Source organism: Chenopodium quinoa, unplaced genomic scaffold (assembly GCF_001683475.1).
Source record: "Chenopodium quinoa cultivar QQ74 unplaced genomic scaffold, ASM168347v1, whole genome shotgun sequence".
In the NCBI taxonomy this organism is placed as follows: Eukaryota; Viridiplantae; Streptophyta; class Magnoliopsida; order Caryophyllales; family Amaranthaceae; genus Chenopodium; species Chenopodium quinoa.
Genome location: NW_018745174.1, coordinates 537168 through 560430, shown reverse-complemented (window position 1 = coordinate 560430; position 23263 = coordinate 537168). Strand labels below are relative to the sequence as shown.

General features: G+C 35.6%; 2 protein-coding genes across 4 annotated transcripts; one reads left to right on the top strand and one right to left on the bottom strand.

Moving 5' to 3' along the window:
* The first annotated feature begins 5790 nt into the window (after positions 1 to 5790).
* Positions 5791 to 15568, top strand: LOC110710607 (helicase sen1-like). 2 transcript variants are annotated; one of them, XM_021888933.1, is made up of 9 exons: positions 5791 to 5941; positions 6048 to 6179; positions 8266 to 9667; positions 10276 to 10464; positions 11575 to 11670; positions 11754 to 11916; positions 12034 to 12163; positions 12549 to 14315; positions 14427 to 15568. In XM_021888933.1, exons 3-9 carry the CDS (start codon positions 8287 to 8289, stop codon positions 14709 to 14711), a joined length of 4011 nt encoding a protein of 1336 aa, XP_021744625.1. In that variant the 5' UTR covers positions 5791 to 5941; positions 6048 to 6179; positions 8266 to 8286; the 3' UTR covers positions 14712 to 15568. The 2 variants fall into 2 exon arrangements, with proteins under 2 accessions (XP_021744625.1, XP_021744624.1); XM_021888932.1 differs by having other exon boundaries at positions 6042 to 6179.
* A 2773-nt stretch (positions 15569 to 18341) lies between these two features.
* On the bottom strand, positions 18342 to 23022 carry LOC110710553 (probable auxin efflux carrier component 1b). 2 transcript variants are annotated; one of them, XM_021888878.1, is made up of 7 exons: positions 20899 to 23022; positions 20774 to 20808; positions 19917 to 20193; positions 19734 to 19819; positions 19246 to 19403; positions 19059 to 19135; positions 18342 to 18843 (listed from the first exon to the last, which is right to left on the bottom strand). In XM_021888878.1, exons 1-7 carry the CDS (start codon positions 22047 to 22049, stop codon positions 18771 to 18773), a joined length of 1857 nt encoding a protein of 618 aa, XP_021744570.1. In that variant the 5' UTR covers positions 22050 to 23022; the 3' UTR covers positions 18342 to 18770. The 2 variants fall into 2 exon arrangements, with proteins under 2 accessions (XP_021744570.1, XP_021744569.1); XM_021888877.1 differs by lacking the exon at positions 20774 to 20808 and having other exon boundaries at positions 20921 to 22484.
* Between the last annotated feature and the right edge of the window lie 241 nt (positions 23023 to 23263).

The window sequence follows — 23263 nt, the reverse complement described above, 5'->3', positions numbered from 1 at the left end:
TTCTCTCTCTTTTTCACTTCTCTCTTCACTCTTTTTTTCAAAATCTTTCTCTTTCTCAAATTCTTTTTCTTTCTCACATTCTTTCTCTTTTTCATTTTCATGGTTTTGCTCTCTCTCTTGTTCAAAATCACTTTTAAGGGGAGGCTCACTCATGTTAATTATCTCATTGCTTTTTTTAGGAACACTTTCTTCCAACACTTTACCACTCCTTGTTGATATAACATTTACGGGCCTCTTAGGATCTAGTCCTTGGGGTGGTAGTTTAGAAGTGCTAGTCCCTTCCTTAAAAGCATTGGCCAATTGAGAAATTTGTGTCTCGAGCATTTTATTATGGGTCATGACTTCACTAAATTTCTTTTCACTATAGGCCATGAAAGTATTGAACATTTTAGTTTGATTTTCCATCATTTCCTCCAAGCTAGACCTACTATGTGGTGCTTGTGCAGTCTTGGGAAGCCCTATTACCTCTAACATTCGAATTGGACGCATTTTGATTAGAAGAACCTCTATTATTATTGTTGTTCCAATTGTTCCGATTATTAGAGTTTCCCCCTTGGTGAAATTGCCCTTGATTCCCATAGTTTCCTTGATTATTATGATTATGGTTACCATAACCACCTTGTTGGTTGTAGTTACCTTGGGGATTTTGGTCCCTTTGGTTCCTATTTCCCCATTGATTTTGGTTATGGTAATCGTAATCATTTCCTCTTTGGTTATAGGAATTCTCCCCTTGTTCTCTTCGATTTGGTGGTAGTATCTTTGATTGTCATTCCTATGTCTATTATCATAAGACAAGGCATTGACTTGTTCATTTTCATTTTCATTACCATCTTCGTATTAGGGTTGGGAATCATAATTACAAGAAGAGGTATCATGGTCATATGACCCACAATTTTCACAAAACAAACATCCATGAGGCATGTTATTAGAATTAGAGGGAGAAGAGTTAGAATTCATACCTCTCCCCTTAGATTTGGAGGGATGCTCTTGTGTTGAACTAGAGGTCTCTAGTTTTGCCTTGATGGACGTCATCTCCTTTCCGAGGTTGGCGATTTGGGAAGTCAAATTGTTAATGGCATTAAGGTGATCAACGGAGTAAACCGCATTTCCTCCCTTGTTTAGAGACTCTCACTTTCTCCTTCTTGCCAATCCATGTGGTGCCTCACCACATCCTCAATTATCTCTATGACTTGCTCCTCCATCTTGTTCATAATCGGGCCACCCACTCCCGCATCCAAGCTAGTCTTTCCTTGTGGGCTCAAGCCCCCATAGAAAATTTGAAGCACTTGATATGATGGAATTCCATGATGAGGGCACTCCCTTTGATATTCCTTGTATCGTTCCCATGCTTCATATATGGTTTCACTAGCCTTTTGACGGAATCCTTGGATCAAAGCCCTTGCTCGGCCGTCTTCTTTTGAGAATAGAATCTCCCTAAGAAAGTCGTGGAGACCTCGTCCCAAGTTCTCAAGGAGTTAGGCCTCACCTCCTCTCAAGCCATTCAAGAGCCCTTCCTATCAAAGAAAAAGGAAATAACTTTAGTCTCACAAACTCTTGAGTTACCCCATTTACCTTGATCGTGTTGCAATATTTTTCGAACTCGTTCAAGTGTGCAAGAGGGCTCTCATGTTTTGCTCCACTATATTGCCTCCTTTCAATCAAATTAATCATTGCGGGCCGAATCTCGAAGTCATTGGCTTGAGTAACGGTGGAGCAATGTCGCTTGAAGCTCTATAAGCTCCCGGAGTTCCCAACTCCTTTAAAGGTCTTTGAGGTGGTGGTTCCGCGTCACCCATTTGATCTCGATCCTCCTCGAAATTGGTCTCTCTAGTTGGGGGAGTAGTAAACGGCCTAGAACCGGATCTCTTTCTCCTTCTATAGGTTTGCTCAATCTCGGGATCGTAAGGTACCAAGATCCTGTTATGAGTTCTGCGCATACACTCTCAACAAACGCAATTAGTAACAAGGCTACAAGTGTAGCCAAAACGAAACAATCTTTTTGAAATTTTTTTTTGTTGTTTTATGGTGAACTAGACTTAAGTAATCAATTAGCAATCAACAACACCGTTCCCCAGAAACGGCGCCATTTTGATGGGCGTTAGAACGGTCGCACATTCCACACTCAAGCAAACACATTTATTAACAAACACCTTACAAACCAAGCATAATGACAAGTAAGAGTTCGGTCCACAAGGAACGGGATATGGTTGCCAAAGATCTTAACACTTAAGCTAATTCGAAGTCAATGGTGAATTGGGGTTCGTCGAGAAGACAAACAAACTATGGTTCTAAATCAATGGATTAAGGACACTAGGGAATGGGATCCACTCAACCAAGGCAAATAGACAAACGGGGAGTGAAATAGATAAGATAGAAAGGACTATATGTAAGATCAATCTCATGCAATTAGGAAACAACTCGCACTACTAAACTTAGATTCCTCATTAGTTTATCAATAGAAGATACATTATCACATTGCAATAAGTAATGCCATGCTTCATTCACATTTCCATGTCAAACTAAGCATATCATGCTATCAAGCTCCTAAATCAAGGGTAGCTAATCCTATCATTGAAGAACTAACAAGCAATCTCATATAATCAATTTAATTGCAATACAAACATCAATGCTTCTCCCACATTTGCATAATTAACCCAAAAGGTTGAGCTTCACCCAACCCCTAGCAAGTAGACTACTCACAACTCATATTTATCAACATGCAATTCAAACAAGTATTAGGGTTCTAACTTCTTCAATAATTGGGGAAAAGTGATTAACAATTGAAATAACTAATATCCAATAACAAATTATCAAGAACTAAAAAGATTTAAATATCATGCAACAACAAATAAAATCAGAAATTGAATGGAGAAAAGTAGAAGGAAGTTACTAATTGAGGCTTGAAATTGTTGAATACAAAGTGTCAATCTTGAGAAACAAACTTGAAACCAACTATTACAATGATTGAATTGATGAAAATTAAGCTAAATTAACTAAAAGGAATGTTTCAAACTAAGAGGAGTCTCTAAAAACTAGGCTATTTTTGTCTCTCCCACAAATGAACTAAGGGGGAAGTATTTATACTCCCCGAAACACTTAGGGAAATCCGTCAAAAGAAAACGGATTCCCAGCGAAGGAGTGCCTGCTCCACGGCCAGGAGCGCCCGCTCCAGAATGTTGCGCGCCCGCTTTAGCTGTCTTCAGAATACATACAATTTTGAAAGTTTGAGGAGGAGCGCCCACTCCTCACAGGGTGCACTTGACATTAAGTTTGGCAGAAACTTGGCAGAAGGTTTGGAGCGCCCGCTCCTGAGGGGTGCACGCCCGCTCCAGCTGGAGCGCCCTCTCCATTCTCAATTTTCCTTGCCTTGAACACAAACCATGCACCGAATGCTTGCCAAATTGAGTCCATAGACCTGCAAAACATGGACAAACACAAATCAAGAGGGGAAAAGCCGAGACAAAACATTTTCATTCAAAAACGGGTTAGAAAGAGGGGAAATGAATGCAAAATCGGGTCTAAATTGACACAATAAGTGGTCAAATAAACCACTTATCATCATGCTTGTAGCTAAAGACTTAAATTGCAAGTAAATTCCCAAATACATTCATTGAAGTTGCTTTAAATCAATATCATTTCTTTTATCTTTTAGATAATACTCTGTGTAATTCAGTCTTATTCATATCACAGTGACGGATTGTTGTATCGAGTATAGTGACTATAGTATACAAGCTTACTTAAAAGATTGCAATATTCGATACTCCTTTATATATATATATATATATATATATATATATATATATATATATATATATTACTTAAAAGATGTATCTAAGCAAATAATATCACCTACATGCTTGTCAAAAAAAAAAAAAAGTTATGCATCTCTCATAACCATAAAACAAGTTAGCAACTAAGGGCTTATTTGACGTCATTTTTGGTTTTTAGTTCCCTGTTTTTTTAGAAAACTAAAAACCAAAAAAGGAAACAAGAAAAAGGTGCTTTCACTTTTTTGTTGTCAGTTTTCAAAATTATTATGATTTTAATAAGTTTAAATAAATTTTTATTCATTATGTGACATATATCATATATTTTTATACAACAAAAAACCAAAAAACAGAAAACCACAACAATGTCAAACGAACCCTAAATATACACCTTGAACAACAAAACTAGGTCCTGCCTAAAGCACAAATTCGGGAGGCAACTGGGCACTTTATCCTACAATATTGAACACTTGATGTATACGTCTAGCATTAGCTTAGGGAAATGACATTAATCAGTCGATCCTTAACAGCTAAAATATACCCCTTTTTTTTTTTTTATAAAGTCTTCATGCCTACCAAAGTGAACTTTATCACCAATGCTAAAAATAATAATCATAGTTGCAAATAAGTCGGGTAATATAAGGTTGAATGGTGTTATAACATTGTGTATTAGTAATATAGGATCCAAAAGTATTCTAGAACAAATTTAAGCTACAGGAAGCAAAATATTTCGAAGGATATACTAGGAAAGAAAGCTATGTGCAACTTTTTTGAGGTATAAAAAATGATTGTTTTTATTAGTCTTTTGAAGTTTAAGATGAGTTGGAGTTTGCAAGGAGTAAATCAAACAATCGGATTTTAGATGTACAAAACCAATGAAGTTGACTAATACTACAAGCCTCTAAAAAGTCTAGAGCTTTTGACAAAACGACCGAGTAACAAGAAAACACAATTAGTTGCTTCAGAACCAACAATACTCTTAATTTGCGGTGAATAATCTGTTTAAATCACCATTGCATTTGTACATCATGTCAACATGAAGAGAACTAATGTAAATTTCAGCCGAAGAACACTACAAATGTTACAGTAGCAATGTTTCCATTCTATCCAACGAAGAAAGCAAGAAACACACGTGATTTATCTCAGTAGAGTTAAAAGCAAAAAAATCAAATACCTAATGATAGAGATATTCTTCCTTATTTATTTATTATTTATTGCTAGAAAAACGCAAAAACTACTTTAATTCAAGAAAATATGCAACAAAAATTTGTAAAAAGACGATGAAATTGGTAACAAATCAACGTAGATTCTCGAAAGAATTAGGTTTATTAGCATTTCACCTTGTGCCAAAAATTTAGACTCAACAATTTCTCATAACGTTCCTAAACTAGTGATTAACAAGAACCACCATCCATCCCCCCGCCACTGGCTCACGACCTTTCGACTCTAGCTAAAAAAGAGAAATTCACCCTTAACCCATCTTTTTTTTATAAGTTCTACGAACCGATGCCTGGATGTGATATTTGAGTTAGAAAAGAAAGCCAGAGAGTTATCAGGAAGTACTTTCATCTGATGAGAGAAATTTATGGCTCGATGCAATGAAGGAAGAGCTGCTTTCGCATTAACTCACTATATGGTGATTTGGTTCTTATCCTATCCGATTTCGAGCTCTTAAGAAAACTTGATTTCGAGTTACAACACTACCTTAGCAACAAATTATAACACACACTCCGCAGGTTGACACCTTGACATAAATCAGCAAAAACCGATGAAGTTAACAAAACATGAAACATGAAAATTCAATACGTAATACTATAGTTACTTCTACTAACTAATACACAATCAAAGATTTTGATACTTAGTCAAAGTTACGATAAAAGTCAAAGTGTATCAAATATTCAGGTATTGATGGAGGAGTATTATTTTTGGTACGAGAATGAATGTTAACCGTAGATAATATCCAGATCTGATGGATGACATTATATTCGTTTGATTAAATTTCCCGATTTCATCTTCCTATAATTTCAGTTTAATTTTTCTCCCAATTGGAGCTTTTCACTTTTACGCTGCAACTTCTCTCTCTTTCTCTCTCCTCCATTGAAGCATACTCTTCACTTCTCCATTGAAGCGCACTTCCAAGCTTTCTCTCTCCTCCATTGAAGCCATCTTCTAAGGTAATAATACACCTTTCCCTTTTCTTATTTTAATTTTAATCATCGAATAATTTCACAATCTAGGGTTTAATTTTCACACTATCGTTAATTTTATTGTTAGTTTTAGGGTTAGGTTGATTCTCAGATCCGAAGTCAACAAGAGAATCGCTTCAGAACTAACTGTATACCTGAAGTTTGCTTGTTTCCGGGTTATCGGACTCCTCAGATCCAATTTCAGCGAAAGCCGGGTTCTTTTAAGGTGGATTATTGAACTATTTGGTTGTGATTATTCAAGTTACGATTGCTTATTATTAGTGATTTTGTTGCTGCAATTTTGCTATCTGCAATTTGTTTTTATGTGATTTTCTTGGAGCCTAATTTGATGATTGAGTGGTCAAATTTGGTTGTTTATGTGTTGCATAATCGAGCTGAGTTTATTCTGTCGAATTCGAGTTGAGTTAGGCTCTAATGAACCTATCTTAAAGTTTAGTTTGCGCAGGTTGAGGTATTTGGGCATTATATGACATTGTCTTAATGTGCACTATGTTTTTGGTATGGTGTTGCCATTGTGCCCTGAGTTTGCTCGATGTAATATTTGGAGACTGATTTTGTTATTGATCAGTTTTATTTGCCAGTCCGAGCGTGTCTGTTTAGTCACTAACTTGTTTTTGATGCTTTGTTGACTGCTGATTTTTTATTCACTGATATTGGATGATAAGATGATTTGGGACTGTAGAGATTAATATTTGACAATGAAGGTTATGTAGACAGTAGACAAAATATACAAGTTTTTATGTGGTGTGTCAATGGGAACAGCCTATTATATGTTACCATTACTCCCTGCCCCTGTTGTCATGGTAGTGATGGAAGAAACTTGCGGATTTTATGTCTTGCTAAAACAATTATTGTGAGATTCTTACTCTTGACTTCTTCTAGAAATCTAAAACACCCAGCACTAGTACCATGAATTTTCTGTTTATTGATATACCTTACCTTGCTGGTATTTGATTGGAAGTAATGAATTATGAGGAGGGGGGTGTTTACATGTGCGGGTTTTGAGATGTAGGTTGGTGTAGTGGTGAGTTGCGAAAGATTGTCAGTGAGAAACCAACCGTATATTGACCAAAAAGCCCCAAGCAATTGGTCATCGTAGATTAGACCACTGTAAACAAAATTTGACAGATGAAACCCAAACCTGAAGTGTTCCCAGTGCTAGAAAAATCTCAATCCTCATTCTATGTGGTTTATATATGAACACATCCACTATCCTAAGAAAAAACGAAAACCCAATTGAAGTCAATGTGTTATTTACTAAATTTGATTAAAACCTCAAACTCAATTGAACCATTGAAAGTGATTATTATTAATTGGAAGTGTTAAATTTCGACCTAGAAATTAGTTTTACACTTATACTCATTACATTTTCCAACTCACTTTGTCCAACTCGAATGTGTTCAACATGGCTTGACCTTTATTGACATGATAATATTAGTAAAAGTTTGATTAAATTTTACCTGTGTGACCACATTGGCTTGACAATTGCTGCCAGTCGATAAGGCTTGAAAGTGCGATATTTGCCCTAATTATCGGAATCTGAATGCACTCAAATGGTTAAAACTGACCCAGATTCCCAGAATAACACAAACATGACATGATCTGATGGCTATGGGTGATCACATGTGGTGGCTGATTGATTTCTGTGTAGCAAGTTCTAGGTCTAAGTCAGTGATAGGATTGTGAAGATTTCTCTATTCTCTCTCTCTCTCTCTCTTTCTCTCTCTTTTTTTTTCCCCACTATTAATCTATAACATTTGGGGGGGGGGGGTGTTGCTCAGGGTTGTGGGGCTTCCTTATGTTTGCTAACTTTTTTTGCCCATTTAGATGGGGATTGCGGAAAAATTATTAAATCACATTTTGTAAGATAACGCTTCCCTATCCATAGTGATTCAATGCCCACGTATAACTTATTTAAATGAATGTGGCATCTCCTTTTGGAGTTGGTAGTCTTTGAAAATGAGAAAGTTAAGGGCTCTTTTAGAAGTAATGTTTGTATAAAGATGAAGTAAGTGTTTGGAAAACTTTCTGAAAATAGCTAAATTACAAATTGACAGAAAAGTAATTTGTATCTATGTCTACATTTTTACCAGTCTTTTCGATAATTCTTGCTAAAAATGGTGCATAATTGAAGTTTTTGTATCATCTGGACTGTTGCAGAATTCTATAACTTTTGTGTCAATATGAATTGCTTATACTCACTTATTTTCAAATCATTTCTGACAGTTCAAGTATATTTGACAAGTTATAGCTGGAAAAAAACTGAATCTTTTTTGAAATTAATGTCACAGGTTTATGAATGTATGTGAGAAATGGGATCCCGTGGGAGGCCATTATTTGATCTTAATGAAACCCCCGCGGAAGTTGATGAAGAGATTGATGTTTCACCTGGTGTCCAGCCTCAAAAAGTTCTCCCCTCTCTAAATTCTTGCACTTCTGATCTTCTTGTGTCATCAGTTGCCCCACCCAGCATTGTAAATAACAATGCCTTTTCTCACGCTTCTTCTGTTTCTGGTTTTCAACCTTTTGTTAGAATAAAAGAGTCCAGATTAGATAGAATTGATGATCAGAAAAGGGCTGGAGATATGGATTTTAACACAGCCTCATTGCCCGAAGTAGGTGAAAATAGTGATAGGAAAGAGGTGACAATGGTAAATTTAGGCAATAAAAATTCTCAAGCTATCGAAAAAGAAGAAGGAGAATGGTCTGACGGGGAATTTACTGAGCCCCTTTTAAGCCAAAGTGTGTCAGAAAAATCATCTCCCAGCAGCAACAAAGACTTAAATGAGCAAGGAGTTGCTGGTGTAGCAGTAAATAAATCTTCTTCTGGGAAGTCCTTGAAGCGAAATTCCCGTGATTCTAGTCCTGCTGATTCCAAGAAAAGTCATCATGATTATTCTTCAGCTAGATCGGATGCTTTAGCAAATGATATTGCAGGTGGCACCAGCCAGAATTTGAATGGAAATGTTGAACTTAATTCTTCCATGGATATTCAGGGAGATTTAGAGCCTGTCCCTAAACAAAAGGAAGTAAAAGGAGTTGAAGCGATTCATGCTTTGAAATGTGCTAATAGTCTAGGTAAACACAAGCTTGATGAGCATAAAGAAGCAATGCTGGGCAAAAAGCGGAGCCGGAAAACAATGTTTCTAAATATAGAAGATGCTAAGCAAGCTGGTGCAGTAAAGTCTTCAACTCCTAAAAGGCAGACTGTTCCAATACCTATTGGCACTCGTCCGGTCAAGGGAACCCGAAGTTTACGGTTATCTGCAGAGCGTAATGGAGAAAAGCAGAATGAGCAGGCAACTAAGGATCAAAATCAGGTTGATTTTCCGTGCAATGAAGAACGTAGTTCCATGGAACCTATTGATCGTAAATCTGAATCCAACAGTGATTTGAATGCAGAGCTTCTAGCTAGGCCTAGAAGATTAAATAGTTCAAATGATCTCTCAGCAGAGGGAAACAGTAAGCCTAATTTGTGGAAACAACCTACTGATTCAAGGCAGTCTAAGGATCCACAGACCCAATCAAGGAAGCTAGCTTCAAGTAGCCATGGCTCAAGCTCAGTTGATGTAAAACTGTTAAACAAAAAAAATCCTCCTAAGAGGCAACTTGTGACCAATAACCAATATCAAGATACTTCAGTGGAGCGTCTTTTGCGAGAAGTGACTAGTGAAAAGTTTTGGCATAATCCAGGTACATATATTTAAGTATTTTGTTTGTATGTGCATGTATTAATCAGGCTGGCCTTTTTTTTTTTTTTTTTAATATTTAATTTTTGTTTATTTTACACTATCTATCATCTTAGACACATTTTTTGTTGTCTTAAATTTGTGGTTGTACAATTTTATTTTGCTATTCAATTTCATGTTCTAAACATTAGAGGTGATGCAAATAAGAACTTGGTATTAAATGATTTAAAATTGGTTATGCATTCCATTATCCTTTGACAAATGGAGAAAATTATTACAATGGCTATTGCATCGTCATTTTTATATAAAAAAATATTTTTAATGTTAACTTTTAGATATTTTAGAATCCCAAACAATCAACTGATAGTTCTTCCTAGGCCATTATATACTAGGAGTAGTTGATTGAGCATGGAAAATGGAAGTGCATTCTGTATAAATAAAAGCATACATGTGCACTTTTATGAAGTGACTCCTAGACTGGTTTATAATGGATATCCTTGATTCGTTTTGCGGAACAAAGCCCTCTTTTTTTTTTTTGTTCTATTTATAATTTATTGCTTCAATTCCTGACTGGTCTTTTTTTTTTTTTTTTTTTTTTTTAACTTTTGGCAGAGGAATCTGAACTTCAATGTGTCCCTGGTCGGTTTGAATCAGTAGAAGATTATATTAGGGTTTTTGAGCCTTTGCTTTTTGAGGAGTGTCGAGCGCAGCTATACAGCACATGGGAGGAGTTAACTGAAACATCTTCGAGAGATGCGCATGTGATGGTCCGTGTGAAATCTATCGAAAGGCGTGAAAGAGGTAATATGGATATTTCATTTCCTACACGTGATTTAGTAAGAGCAGCAAGTTTTTACTTCTTAATGTAAAAGCAAATGTTTAAGCTTCTGGGTTGATTCTCCAACCTTTGGTGATTAGTCAAGGAACTTGGTGCAATTTAACCAGAATAGCTACATCAGCAGTTATTGCCCAAACTTTGGCTCCTACATCATGTGTTGACATGAATCAACGCACAGCCAGGTATATAATATGGCTTAGACATTGGAAGCTGCACTTTGGCATGATTACTTTAGGGAAGAAAAAAACCAGGAAGAGGGAGAGTAATATGTGTAGACATTCTACCTTGATCATTTCTGTGTTGCCTTTTGGCTATGAGTTGTAGCAGTGTTACTTGGACTCAGGTATTTGTGATGTCTGTCTAAGTGTCTGTCCGACTGCTATTTGGTGAAACTTTACTTGATTCTGGGCCAAAATGAAATGTCAAAGTGTCCTTAATCATGCTGGAGTGTTTAGGATCCAACACGGGTACATGAAGTAAAAAGTAGGAGTAACTTAAAGTGCTAGTGTGATAGTGTCGTACTCTAGTTGATGGTACATGAAGTGAAGTGAAGTGAAAAGTATGAGTAACATAGAGTGTTAGTGTTGTACTCTAGTTGATGGTACTGAATATTTTAAAGTTTGAGAAGAAAACTTGGATCTTTATTTCAAACAGAGTATCTTATGAAGCAGCTGTTATGATATCTTTATTATATGTAGTTTGTAAATGTGGCACTTTGTATATAAAATGTAGTTCTCCATAAAATTGTCTTTTTACCTGTGTTCCAAATTATGGAAGGCATCTTTATATTCATTATTTCCAAAATTAATGTGTCAAACACCCAAATCTGTTTCTGATACCAATTTAGCAATACCTGATTCCATGATATGTTGGTCACTTTGTTGTTTTTATTTCTCTCTAGTTCTTACTGGAAAAATGTGTCTTATCTCTGAAGTGTAATAATATGCTGTCTGACTGTGACAAGAAAAAAATATTACTCGTAATAATTAATAATAATAATAATAATGAGGTTACTATTAGATTTATATGTGTATACTTGGCTCCTTACCTGTTTTTATTTTTTTTGGAGCTAGGATGGTATGATGTGGTGGTTCTACCTGCAAATGAGACCAAATGGACTTTTAAGGAGGGTGATGTTGCAGTTCTTTCTTCTCCAAGGCCTGGTTCAGGTTTGTCCTTATCTTATTTGGTTTTTTGCTTCATCTGTACATACAGTACATATAGATAATTTTTTATTTGTTGTTTGGAGCAGCCAGATCTAGGAGAAATGGTAATTCATCTGCTGAAGAACACGAAGAGCCTGAAGGGAGTGCACGTACTGTGGGTACAGTCAGAAGACACATTCCTCTTGACATTCGCGATCCTCAGGGTGCAATACTTCATTTTTTTGTTGGGGATTCTTATGATTCAAATAGGTCAGTTAAAAGACATCAAATTTGTCTCAAGTTTATTTATGCTCTGCATATTATACCGTTGTATACCATTGATTACTATTCTTGCAGAGTCTAAAATAATCTATACTTCCTGTACAGCACTGATAATGATCATGTAGTGAAAAAACTTCAGCCTAGAAGCATCTGGTTCTTAAGTGTACTTGGCTCCCTTGCAACAACACAACGGGAGTATGTTGCACTGCACGCCTTTCGCCGCCTAAATGTTCAGGTGAAATTTATTTTATTGTGTGTTTGATTAGAAACCTTGAAGGGAAAGGGAGGACAGTGAGAGTGATGGGTCTATTTTCTTTTTTTTTGGAAATAGTAAGGGCAGAGAATAGGGAAAAGAATTGGAGGGATCCGTCCTTTCCCTTTTAATAAACCAAAACTTTCATCTTTTTTCCTCTGATTCGGAAGGAATATAGAAGCGTACTTCTTCCCTTGCTTCCTCATTTTCTCTTTTCACTGTCCCTAACCTTTATCCCTTGTCCTCCTTCCTGTCCCTTACCTCTTCCTCCCCTTCCCTTCCCTTCCCTCCCCCTCCCTTCCCTTCATAAAATCTGAATGAATTCTTCAATGTTATCATAAACCAAATTTCAACTCAACTATTACAGATGCAAAATGCAATACTAAAGCCAAGTGCTGAACAATTCCCCAAATACGAAGAACAAACTCCTGCAATTCCTGAATGCTTCACTCCAAATTTTGTTGATCATCTTCATAGGACTTTTAATGCTCCTCAGCTATCAGCAATTCAGTGGGCTGCAATGCACACAGCGGCTGGTACTAGTAATGGGTTGACAAAAAGACAAGAGCCATGGCCATTTACTTTAGTTCAAGGTCCTCCTGGAACTGGAAAGACACATACAGTGTGGGGAATGCTGAATGTGATTCATCTGGTTCAATATCAACATTATTATACAGCTTTGCTGAAAAAATTGGCACCTGAAAGCTATAAGCAAAATAATGACAGAAATGCTGACAATAGTTCTTCGGGATCTATTGATGAAGTTTTGCGAAGCATGGATGAGAATCTTTTTCGCACTTTACCAAAACTTTGTCCAAAACCTAGAATGCTGGTATGTGCTCCATCTAATGCTGCTACAGATGAATTGCTTGCACGTGTTCTTGATCGTGGATTCATAGACGGAGAGATGAAGGTTTATAGACCAGATGTAGCACGTGTTGGTGTTGATACACAGTCACGAGCAGCACAAGCTGTCTCTGTCGAACGTAGAACTGAGCAGCTTTTGATCAAAACTCGTGATGAAATCTTTGGATGGTTACAGCAGCTGAGAGGCCGTGAAGCTCATTTGTCTCGCCAGATGACTACTCTTCAGGTTCAACTGAATTCAGCTGCAGCTGCTGGCCGTTCCCAAGGTTCTGTTGGAGTAGATCCTGATGTTCTTATGGCTCGGGACCAGAATCGTGATGCTTTATTGCAAAATCTTGCTGCAGTAGTTGAAGAAAGGGATAAAGTCCTGGTTGAAATGTCTCGTCTTCTCATTTTAGAAGGGAAATTTCGTCCCGGCAGCGGTTTTAATTTGGAGGAAGCTCGTGCCAGTCTAGAAACGAGTTTTGCTAATGAGGCTGAGGTTGTGTTCACTACACTCTCAAGTAGTGGTCGCAAGTTATTTTCACGTCTTACTCATGGCTTTGATATGGTTGTGATTGATGAAGCAGCACAGGCCAGTGAAGTGGGTATCCTTCCTCCTCTTGCTCTTGGAGCAGCCCGTTGTGTTCTTGTAGGTGATCCTCAGCAGCTTCCTGCTACGGTCATTAGCAAGGCAGCTGGAACTTTACTGTATAGCAGAAGTCTTTTTGAGAGATTTCAGCAGGCTGGCTGTCCAACGATGCTATTATCTGTGCAGTATAGAATGCATCCTCAAATCAGGGACTTTCCTTCAAGGTACTTTTATCAGGGGCGGCTTACAGACAGTGAAAGTGTTGCTAGCCAGCCTGATGAGAAATACTACCAAGATCCTTTACTTAGACCATATGTGTTTTTTGATATCACTCATGGTCGTGAGTCACACAGAGGTGGATCAGTTTCATATCAGAATGTACATGAAGCTCAATTCTGTCTTCGTATGTATGAGCATCTTCATAAAACAGCAAAATCATTGGGATTGGGTAAAGTCACTGTGGGTATAATAACACCGTATAAGCTGCAGTTAAAATGTCTGCAACGTGAGTTTGAGGATGTCCTCAATTCCGAGGAAGGAAGAGATCTGTACATAAATACTGTGGATGCTTTTCAGGGGCAAGAACGTGATGTCATTATTATGTCTTGTGTTCGTGCCTCTAATCATGGAGTTGGTTTTGTTGCTGATATTCGTCGAATGAATGTTGCACTTACTCGAGCACGAAGAGCTCTTTGGGTATTGTAAAAACTTTCTTTTTAAGTATTGATTTATTCTGAGTCGTGTAATGGGAGAGGATTGTTTATTCATGTTAGTATGCGCTGATTTTGTAATTCATTTTTTTGACAGGTCATGGGGAATGCTAATGCTCTGATGCAATCTGATGACTGGGGAGCCTTGATTACAGATGCAAAAGCTCGAAATTGTTACATGGATATGGATTCACTTCCAAAAGAATTTTTGATAACCAAAGGACCTCCTTACAACTCTTTTTCTAGTAAATTTTCCTCTGGTGCTAGGACCTCACGCCCAGGTGGTCCACGACCTAGGTTGTATGATGTGCACGCAGAGTCCAAGGCCGGGCCGGTTTTAGATGAAGAAAAACCAAAGCATTTCTCTAATCGCAAGGACTAAGAACCTCTAATCACTGGTGACATTGATCAGGATTTCCTCAAGGACATTTTTTAACCAGGAGGTCCCGGTTTTTTGGCATTTAGAAGAAGCAGCCATGCTGGGGATTAAGTGGAAGCACTTGACTGGTCGTCAAGCCGTTGAAAAAGTCTGTGCTGTCAGAAATAGTTGCTACTGATTTGACTACATCTTTTTCGTGTACGGAACTTTCTGAAAAGAATCAAATCAGCTGAAAGATACTGATTCGTCTCTTGGCATTGTGAATTTTTAGTGGCTCTTTGCCAACATTGATGGCTCAGTGCGTTACTTGGCCATGAAGTTTTGCTGCATGGAAAGCACTTTGCTTCAGCACAAGTCGTGCATGCTTTGGTTGAATCTCTCCAATTACTTCAACATGATTGATTGGTAATGAGGGACTTCAGAGGAGACACGGTTGTCTCGTTTTCTGGAGTAACTATTGGCAAGTATAGAGAGCTATGATTTTGTTGGCTAGCTGCTGATGCTATACCTCAATGGAATTTAGCGGCTTGATGACTTTGTACTCGTGCCGAGGCTGGTGACTTCAATGATCTGTGCTGCTGGCCTGCTGCTATACAGAGCTACTTGCAATTGCCATTTGAGGATGCTATGCATATATTTGGAACGTGCATGAGCATTATGATCGTTTGTCTAATCTCAGTTATAGCAGGAAACTACCTTTTATTCATATTTTTTGCATTTATTAAAAGAAATTTATAGAAAAAGTACATGATTTGTACAAGAAAATTCTACTAGTCAACAGGCAAAAAGTATGCTTGTGGAACAATTTTGTACATACACAATTCAGCAATAGATGAAGAATTCTTTCTTTTGCAGGTCTGGTGATTTAGCTTTTAATTATTCTTGCTTTGAAGTACTATTGTATTAATTTCATTTCTGTTTCCTTTTGTTCTTCCCATTTAAAATCTGATACTAATCATGTTTAAAAATAATCCTAGGGAGTTTGTATGCATGAAAATCTGTATGGTATTCATGTGCATGAGTGTCTGCACTGATTATGCGATTCATTTTAGACACTGTAAGATACTTGGTATTGTGAGGATATACGTAGTACATGATGGTTTAGGGCCTGTTCTGAGTTTCTGATTGACTGGGCTGAATTGAATATTTTATGAGAGAAGGAAATTAAGAACTGAACTGAAAATAATCTGAAGAGAATAGACCCTTACTTCCCTCTCTCTGTTTTTTAAACTCAGTAATATAATGTGACAATTGAATACACAACTAAATCTAGAAGATATTGATAGTAGAGTATTACTTGTTCTTAGATAAGAGTTTTTTTTTTTTTTTTTTTTTTGTGTGTGTGTATTTCATTGTCCATAAGATGAAAATTTATCGAGGCATATCCGCAAAAGGCCAAGTGTTGAGAAATAATGTGCAATGTATAACTTGCATTGTAGAATTGTGGTTTTGGTCCATGAATATACAGGGAGAAAATTTTATACAAGAGTACTTAACAAATATATGAACCATTTCCACTGCACAGGATATAAAATATAGGCGAATCTATTGAAAGATTTTAGGTTAGATAAATCTTTGAGCAATACAAAATTTCAAATAATAAGATACTCAAATAGCCAAATGTCTTTCCCATTTTTTCAGTTTTAGGGTCATTCTAACATATGACCAATTTTATCATAGATGACTTTTGATGATCCCTTTATAATCCCTTTTTTTTATATAATTCGTAATCTAGTTAATGAAAAGTCGAAAATAGTTACTTCACTATTTGACAAAACCCAAAAGAAAAGAATAAAATCTATAGTAAAACATGCATGCATGCATGCTCAACCCAAAAGAAAAGAACATAAACATCTTCAAAAGTTTATGTTACTTTAACATTGAATTTCACTTCTTTTTTTTTTTTTTTTTTTTTTTGGAAATAACTTAAAAAAATGTTAAATAAGTTCAAACCATGTGTGCTGAAGAGAGTGATTAAACTAGTGAAAAGTTGAAAAAAAAGAAAACAAGTTGACATAGGCAGGCAGGATGCAACAGCAAATTGTCTGGTTTGATTAAGATGTTATGATAATTAATCACCATCATTAAAATCAATTGTGATAAGTACTGCTATAGCATAGTACTGTACTATAATTAATATTATTATAATTTTAATTTTTATAATATATGCTTTTTACTATTGGTGTTTCATGAAATCCTGCATGCTTTTATAAACAGATGTTACGGCTTTTTAGGAAGAGTAATTATGATTACTACTCACTGTTGTACTATTGCAGCCTCTAATGTAGCCGACCTAAACCTAAAACCTTGCCTTTTCATATTGTATTAAAGACTCTTTTTCCTCCCTCTTTATTACCCTATTTCTAGTCTATTACTCCGTACATGGTACCATTATTTTATTTATTGACGAATTAGAAATAGTTACTACTTCCGTTTAAATTTAGTTGTTAAAAAAGCGCTTGATTCGACATTTCATTATCAATAGTTTTTATTGATCCTCTTTTCATATTAATCTATAATTTCAGATGATTTTTGAAAATAGTTGAGAAAAACTAAATATGTATGCTTTATTATTTTATTCCATATTTTATAGTCTTATTACTTAGGGCATTTTCTCATTGACTAAACACAGCTGAACTGAACTGAATTGAAATAAAATGAATATTTTATAAGAGAAAGAAATTAGGAACTGAACTGAATTGAACTGAAAATAAACGTATGAGAACAGACCCTTATAAAGTAATAGGAGTATTTTATTTTTTTTTGTAAAACCAAGTTATCATTTAAAAAAGACAAGTTCAAATAAAAAGCACAATTTAATGATGAGAAAATCTAATGAGATTACCACGTATCAATGTTGATATGATTAAATTAACACGTATTTTATAAAATAACACATGCAATAATTTTCTCAAGTATAGAGTTAAGGGTCTATTCTCATTGGCTGAACTGAACTAAACTAAACTTATTAGAGCTGATAAATTGAACTAAATGAATATTTTATGAGAAAAGAAAATTAAAAACTGAACTGAACTTATTAGAAGTGAACTGAACTTATTAGAGTTGAAGTGAACTGAAAATAATCTGCACGACCTTAGAGATTCTTCCAATAGAACAAGAAAAGATATACCAGTGTGGAGTAAGAAAAGTTTAATGGTTAATATGTTAGTCCATTAAAAAATGCGAAAACTTTGCTTTTTCTCTTTTGAGGGGATGTTTTGGTAATCAAAGTTTAAAATTCAAACTACTACCTCCGTTACAGATTATGTGCAACGATTAGACATTTTCCCTCTCTATTTTATGTCAAATCGTTGCACATAACATGTAACGGAGGTAGTATATAATATTACATACATCAAAAGTTCAAAACTACATTATCCATTGCCCAATAACAATAAAGATGGATAATTGCAACTTAAGCAATTTACAAAAACTTAACCAATCCTCTTATTCAAAAATATTATATTTATGAATTTTTTTATTACTTCATTTTTATTTTTATTTTTTAGGATTAGCAAGTTTTGTGAAAGAACTCATGCAATCCATTGCCCCTTTTTTTTTCCTTTTTTTTCATACAAAAAGAGATTCTAGCACCTTGATGGTGAAAGTAAATCTGTAAATGTAACCCTTAAGTACAGACAAAGCTTTATCACTTTTTTCTTTACAAAAAAAGATCAAAAATAAAGCACCAATTTTAAAGAGGGGTTAAAATTGAAAAAAACAAACATGTTAACATACCACCAAAAACCAAAATTAATATTCTCCCCCAAAGTCAGCTTTTTTCATTTTTCATCAGAGATTGTCTTTCTTTTTTCTCTCTTTAATTCTCATCTACCCTTTTTTTTCTTCTTTTTTCTACCTTGAAATTCTTCTATGATCTCCCAGTTAGATAATAAATTACAAAATAGGCTTCTTCTAAAAATTTAACCAAAAAAAAAGAACTGCCAAAAGTTAAGAATCTACTACTAATACTACTGTAAAGTGGCACTGCCTTAAGCCATCCTTCTGTGTTCCACCAGCTTTTTTTAATCATATCATAGCTGGCTTTGCTGCTTCTGCTGTTCATCTGAATAGCCCCAGTATGATGTAATATACCAGTGTTATTGGTAGAGCTATCAGCATTCCAAAGATCACACTGCATTTTTTATTTCAAGCATGTTAGTGCTTTTACCAGATTGATATGAGTTCGGCTAATTGCCTAACAGATAAAACACGCAATAGAATAGGGGCGAACATTTCATAAGTACTCTTAACCCGTTTTAGTGTTTTAATATGACGACTATGTTAATTTAGTCCAAAAATGTAACACGGTCACACACGAATTGAGGGTAGTAGGGAGAGAATTAGTACGCTGTGCTGAGGATATCGGGATGGACATTGTACTCCTTAGCGAAGACAAATGGTACGATTCCTTGAGGTAGAGCAGCCTGAGGATCAAATCAAACAATAAGAGTAGTGAGCTCTACATTACATTTATCCAAAAATTCACCAAATGGATGGTTTCAAGAAGTACTTGTATGAATGTAGTTCAAATTACCTGCACTATGGCGATGTGTAAGAGGGTTCCTCGAAGCCCAACTGCAATGGACGCAGCTGCCATGACAGCCGGTCCAGTGATAAACCTTACTGCTGCAGCAAACGTAGCCACTGAATTCCCACAAGCTATTATCTTCGGTTGCAATGCCATGAACAATCCTACAATTCAACATATACAATGAGACCCCAATTAAACACCTCTAGTACACTCAGACACTTCATTTTAGATCAAACAATGTACGCGTACTCCATAAAAAATTCATGATATAACCTTGGAAGGCTTCATTCTGATCACCTAAATGAAGCTTGACTGATATTGTTTCTCCTTATAAAATAAACTCGAATAGCCTATATCTAAAATTTATTTTTCCTTGTCGAAATAATTATTTTGTAACTCATACACACATTGTAGTTATAGAGTAACAAAGAGGTCGAACGATGAAACCATGTATAAAAGCTAAAGAGCGGAGAGGACCAAGCAGTGCTTACCGAGACTGAACATGGCCATTCCTAGCCCAGCATCCGACAGAATTTTGATCGAACTCGCAACAATCGCAGGCATTTCAACATGCCACCTACAAAATATACCAAAATTCAGCAACAAACATTCAAAATTTTGACATTATGATGGTTAATATAGATTATAAAATCCGATTTTCATAAGTTACACACCTAAAACAGACCAAGGACCAACAAAGACCAATAAGACTTGAATAAGTGTTGGGGTTCCTGATAAGTTTCCTCCAAACCATGATCAATATAAGCCTTGTCATCACACTAGCCGGAGGCATGCTAGTCGCCTTAGCTTCACCCTGAGCAGCGGCTTTAGGCCGGAGCTCGGTCGTTGAACTCGAACCCAGCTTCGACAGTGTAGGACCATCAACTTCAGGTCCATTCCCGCCATTTTTATTACCAAAGCTAAACTCATCTCTTCCATAATCATCATAATCTACATTATGGTAGAAATTAACCCAATATTAATTAATGTAATGTAAAACCCATTAATTAATGAAGCATTCATTAATACCAAATTACCAACCAACAATATATTGCTAAAAAAAACAACAAATAAAGCCAAAATCTTGAACAATCATAGAATCATGCTTCCTAATACCTCAACATTTTGAACAAGAAAGAGCCAAATTACTACAATATCCCCAACAAAACTCACCAAAACTCCCGTAGATTATGGAGAGATTTAAACACATTACATCAATCCAAAAACTCCCAAAAAATTGAATCTTTTAAAAAAAGGAAAACAACATAAATACAACATCAACAACTATAATATACTTCCCTAACTACAAAAATTAAAAATTACAACACCAAAATCACATGAAACCAATAACACCCAATTAAAAAATTTAAAACAATCAATCAATCAATATACATAAAACAAGCAACATTGAAATACTAACAAACAAACAATCCAATAAAAACTCAATTTTGTATAAACTAAAAAAGTATATTAATCTATCTACCCTATCATAAAATAAAAAGATGCATTAATAAAAAGTTTGAAATTAGACCTTTAGTATTAGGAAGCGCTCCATGATCATGATTAATAACATTATTGTTATTAATATTATTATTATTATTATTATTATTATTATTATTATTATTATTATTATTATTATTATTATTATTATTATTATTATTATTATTATTATACCCACCATTGCCACCTCTAAAAACATGTAATCCTCCTTCAGAAACAGGTGAAGCACTTGAACTCCATACAAACATATGAAGATCTTTCCCACCACCACCACCATCCGCAACGGTTGCACCACCACCGCCACTCTTTTTCTTTACACCACCGGCACCCGACACCGCGTTCGGCCCGGTTGCAGGAGAAAATATCCCAGCCGTAGGCGGTGCCGGGTAACCCGACCCACCACCACCACCTCCTCTAGCTCCAAATGCAGGGACCCCGGAACCAATTTCCTCGTCGAATGCAGCATTTCCATAATTCGAGGTTCTAGGACTAACAGTACCCAAACCCTTTCCATTCACAAAGGAGTAGAAATCAGTGTGATTGAAACTAGACCCTCTTGGAGTCTGATTCCTTGAAGATTGTAAAGAGTATATTTCAGCATTTGTGAGGTTAGATGGTCTTGGTGTCATGGAATTCAATCCATGAGAATGTCTAGAAAACACTTCGGATCTTGAACTAGTCGACTTCCTAACTTTAACATGTATCTTCCCATCCTCTCCAATGGCCGCCTCTGTTTCGAGGGGCTCCTTCCCATCAAGGGATAAGATGTCGGAATCAACCTTGAATGATATAATCGAACCGGCTGAATCAGGAAATTGTTCTGAAATTAGAAGCTTAGCACCTCTGTATTCAAACAAGAACAACATTAATGTGTACCAAATTATGCACTGTAATACCACAATTTGCACCATTAATGTTCCTGAATCATCTCCATACATACCCTTTAACAGGGGAATCCCCATTACAAGAGTGTTGGGTAAAGTTGAGAGAGAAAACAGAGTGATTGACCATTCTAAGGAGCCTCTTGAACTGAGCTTAGACCAGAGGAAGAGGATGAACAAAACGATGAGTTTTTGGAGAGTATCTGCTGCAATGAATCTGTAATTCATGGAATAAGGGTCGTTTGTTGAGATGAAATGGAATGAAAGAAGAGGAACAGCAAAAAGAGCAACAAATCTGTTGATTCCAGAACATTGATCTGGTGAAAATATTTTCCACCATTTTACAGAGCCATAAGCTAAGATCATAGCAACATACAGTGGAACTACTGCTGTTAAAACATGGTATAAATCTATCCATTTTATCATTTTTGTTGCTCTGTTTTTTGGGTTTTTTATAAGTGGGTTTTTCTGGGGTTTTTGAGGTGAAAAAGATGAGATTTTTTGGTGTTTTTGAGAAAATGGGGATTAACCCATTTGAGGTGGGGGTGTAAGGATGAAGAAAATGTGCCGGAAATTCGCCGGAAAGTTGATTTCCCGGCGAAAGATTGGAGCTTTAAAAGAGGGAGAAAACTCAGGGCTCAAAAAAGAGGAGAGAGAGAAAAATGGTGTTGGTGAGAGATGGTGGAAGCAAAGGAAAGTGAAGGTGTGAGTATATTTATGGAGGGATTGGTTGTATGGCAGACCAAGAAATTAAAGTTGGGTCTTTGTGTCTTTTGCCAATGCCATGCGTTTTTTATTTACCAAAAAAATTGTTAAAAAAAAAATAATGAAATTTTAATTTTTTGGGATTGGAAAAAATGAAAAATAACAAAATATCTAATGGGGTTGAAGATTGTAAATTTGTTTGGATTTGGATGTTAAAACCTCTATTCAAATGAATTCCAAAAATAGTGATTTGCATGGTGTGATGGAGTATGGAATTCTTGTCCAGGGGGGAATCTAGTATGAAACGGAAAGGAAAGGAATTTTTTTATTTTAATTTTTAAAAAAGGATTTAAATTTAGATACTCGGTAGTACTCGTATTGTTATCTCTATTATGAATTGTCAAACAAATCTAATATAAGTTACCCCATATAAACATTCTAAAGAGACAATTACTCAAGATTTCCAATTCAATAGAGTAAATTAGTGCTTGAATTTGTTTCATCTTCTCCATTATTAGCTTTGTAATTATGGTAATCATATGCATTTTCATTAAAGAAATTAAAATCTTTAAGTAAAAATAGTTTTGATTAGACCTAAAAAAAAAAGAGAGAATTTCAAACCTGTATAGATGTTTATAAGGTTTGGAAACTTTAGACTTGGTAAAGTACTATCTTATTTGTTCAATTTATACTACTACCTCTGTTTTATATTATTTGCAACTTTGAGCTATTATTTGTGATATATAAAATATTTTAAAATTACAAATAATATGAAACTTAGGTAATACTCCGTATTACTACTCAATTTATTACAATTTAGCTATTATTAAGATGCACATTTGTTATATATATATATATATATATATACTTCTAATTTATTATAATTTTTTAAAATTATCTTGATAATGTATACTATAAAAATTTGACAATATCCC

Coding starts and splice junctions, on each gene's coding strand:
- LOC110710553 (XM_021888878.1), bottom strand. CDS start 22,049: ATGATAAAATGGATAGATTTATACCATGTTTTAACAGCAGTAGTTCCA. Junction 19,820..19,916: donor TGGTCCTTGGTCTGTTTTAG/GTGTGTAACTTA, acceptor TATATTTTGTAG/GTGGCATGTTGAAATGCCTG. Junction 19,404..19,733: donor AATGGCCATGTTCAGTCTCG/GTAAGCACTGCT, acceptor GTTGAATTGTAG/GATTGTTCATGGCATTGCAA.
- LOC110710607 (XM_021888933.1), top strand. CDS start 8,287: ATGGGATCCCGTGGGAGGCCATTATTTGATCTTAATGAAACCCCCGCG. Junction 11,917..12,033: donor GATTCTTATGATTCAAATAG/GTCAGTTAAAAG, acceptor CTTCCTGTACAG/CACTGATAATGATCATGTAG. Junction 12,164..12,548: donor TTCGCCGCCTAAATGTTCAG/GTGAAATTTATT, acceptor CAACTATTACAG/ATGCAAAATGCAATACTAAA.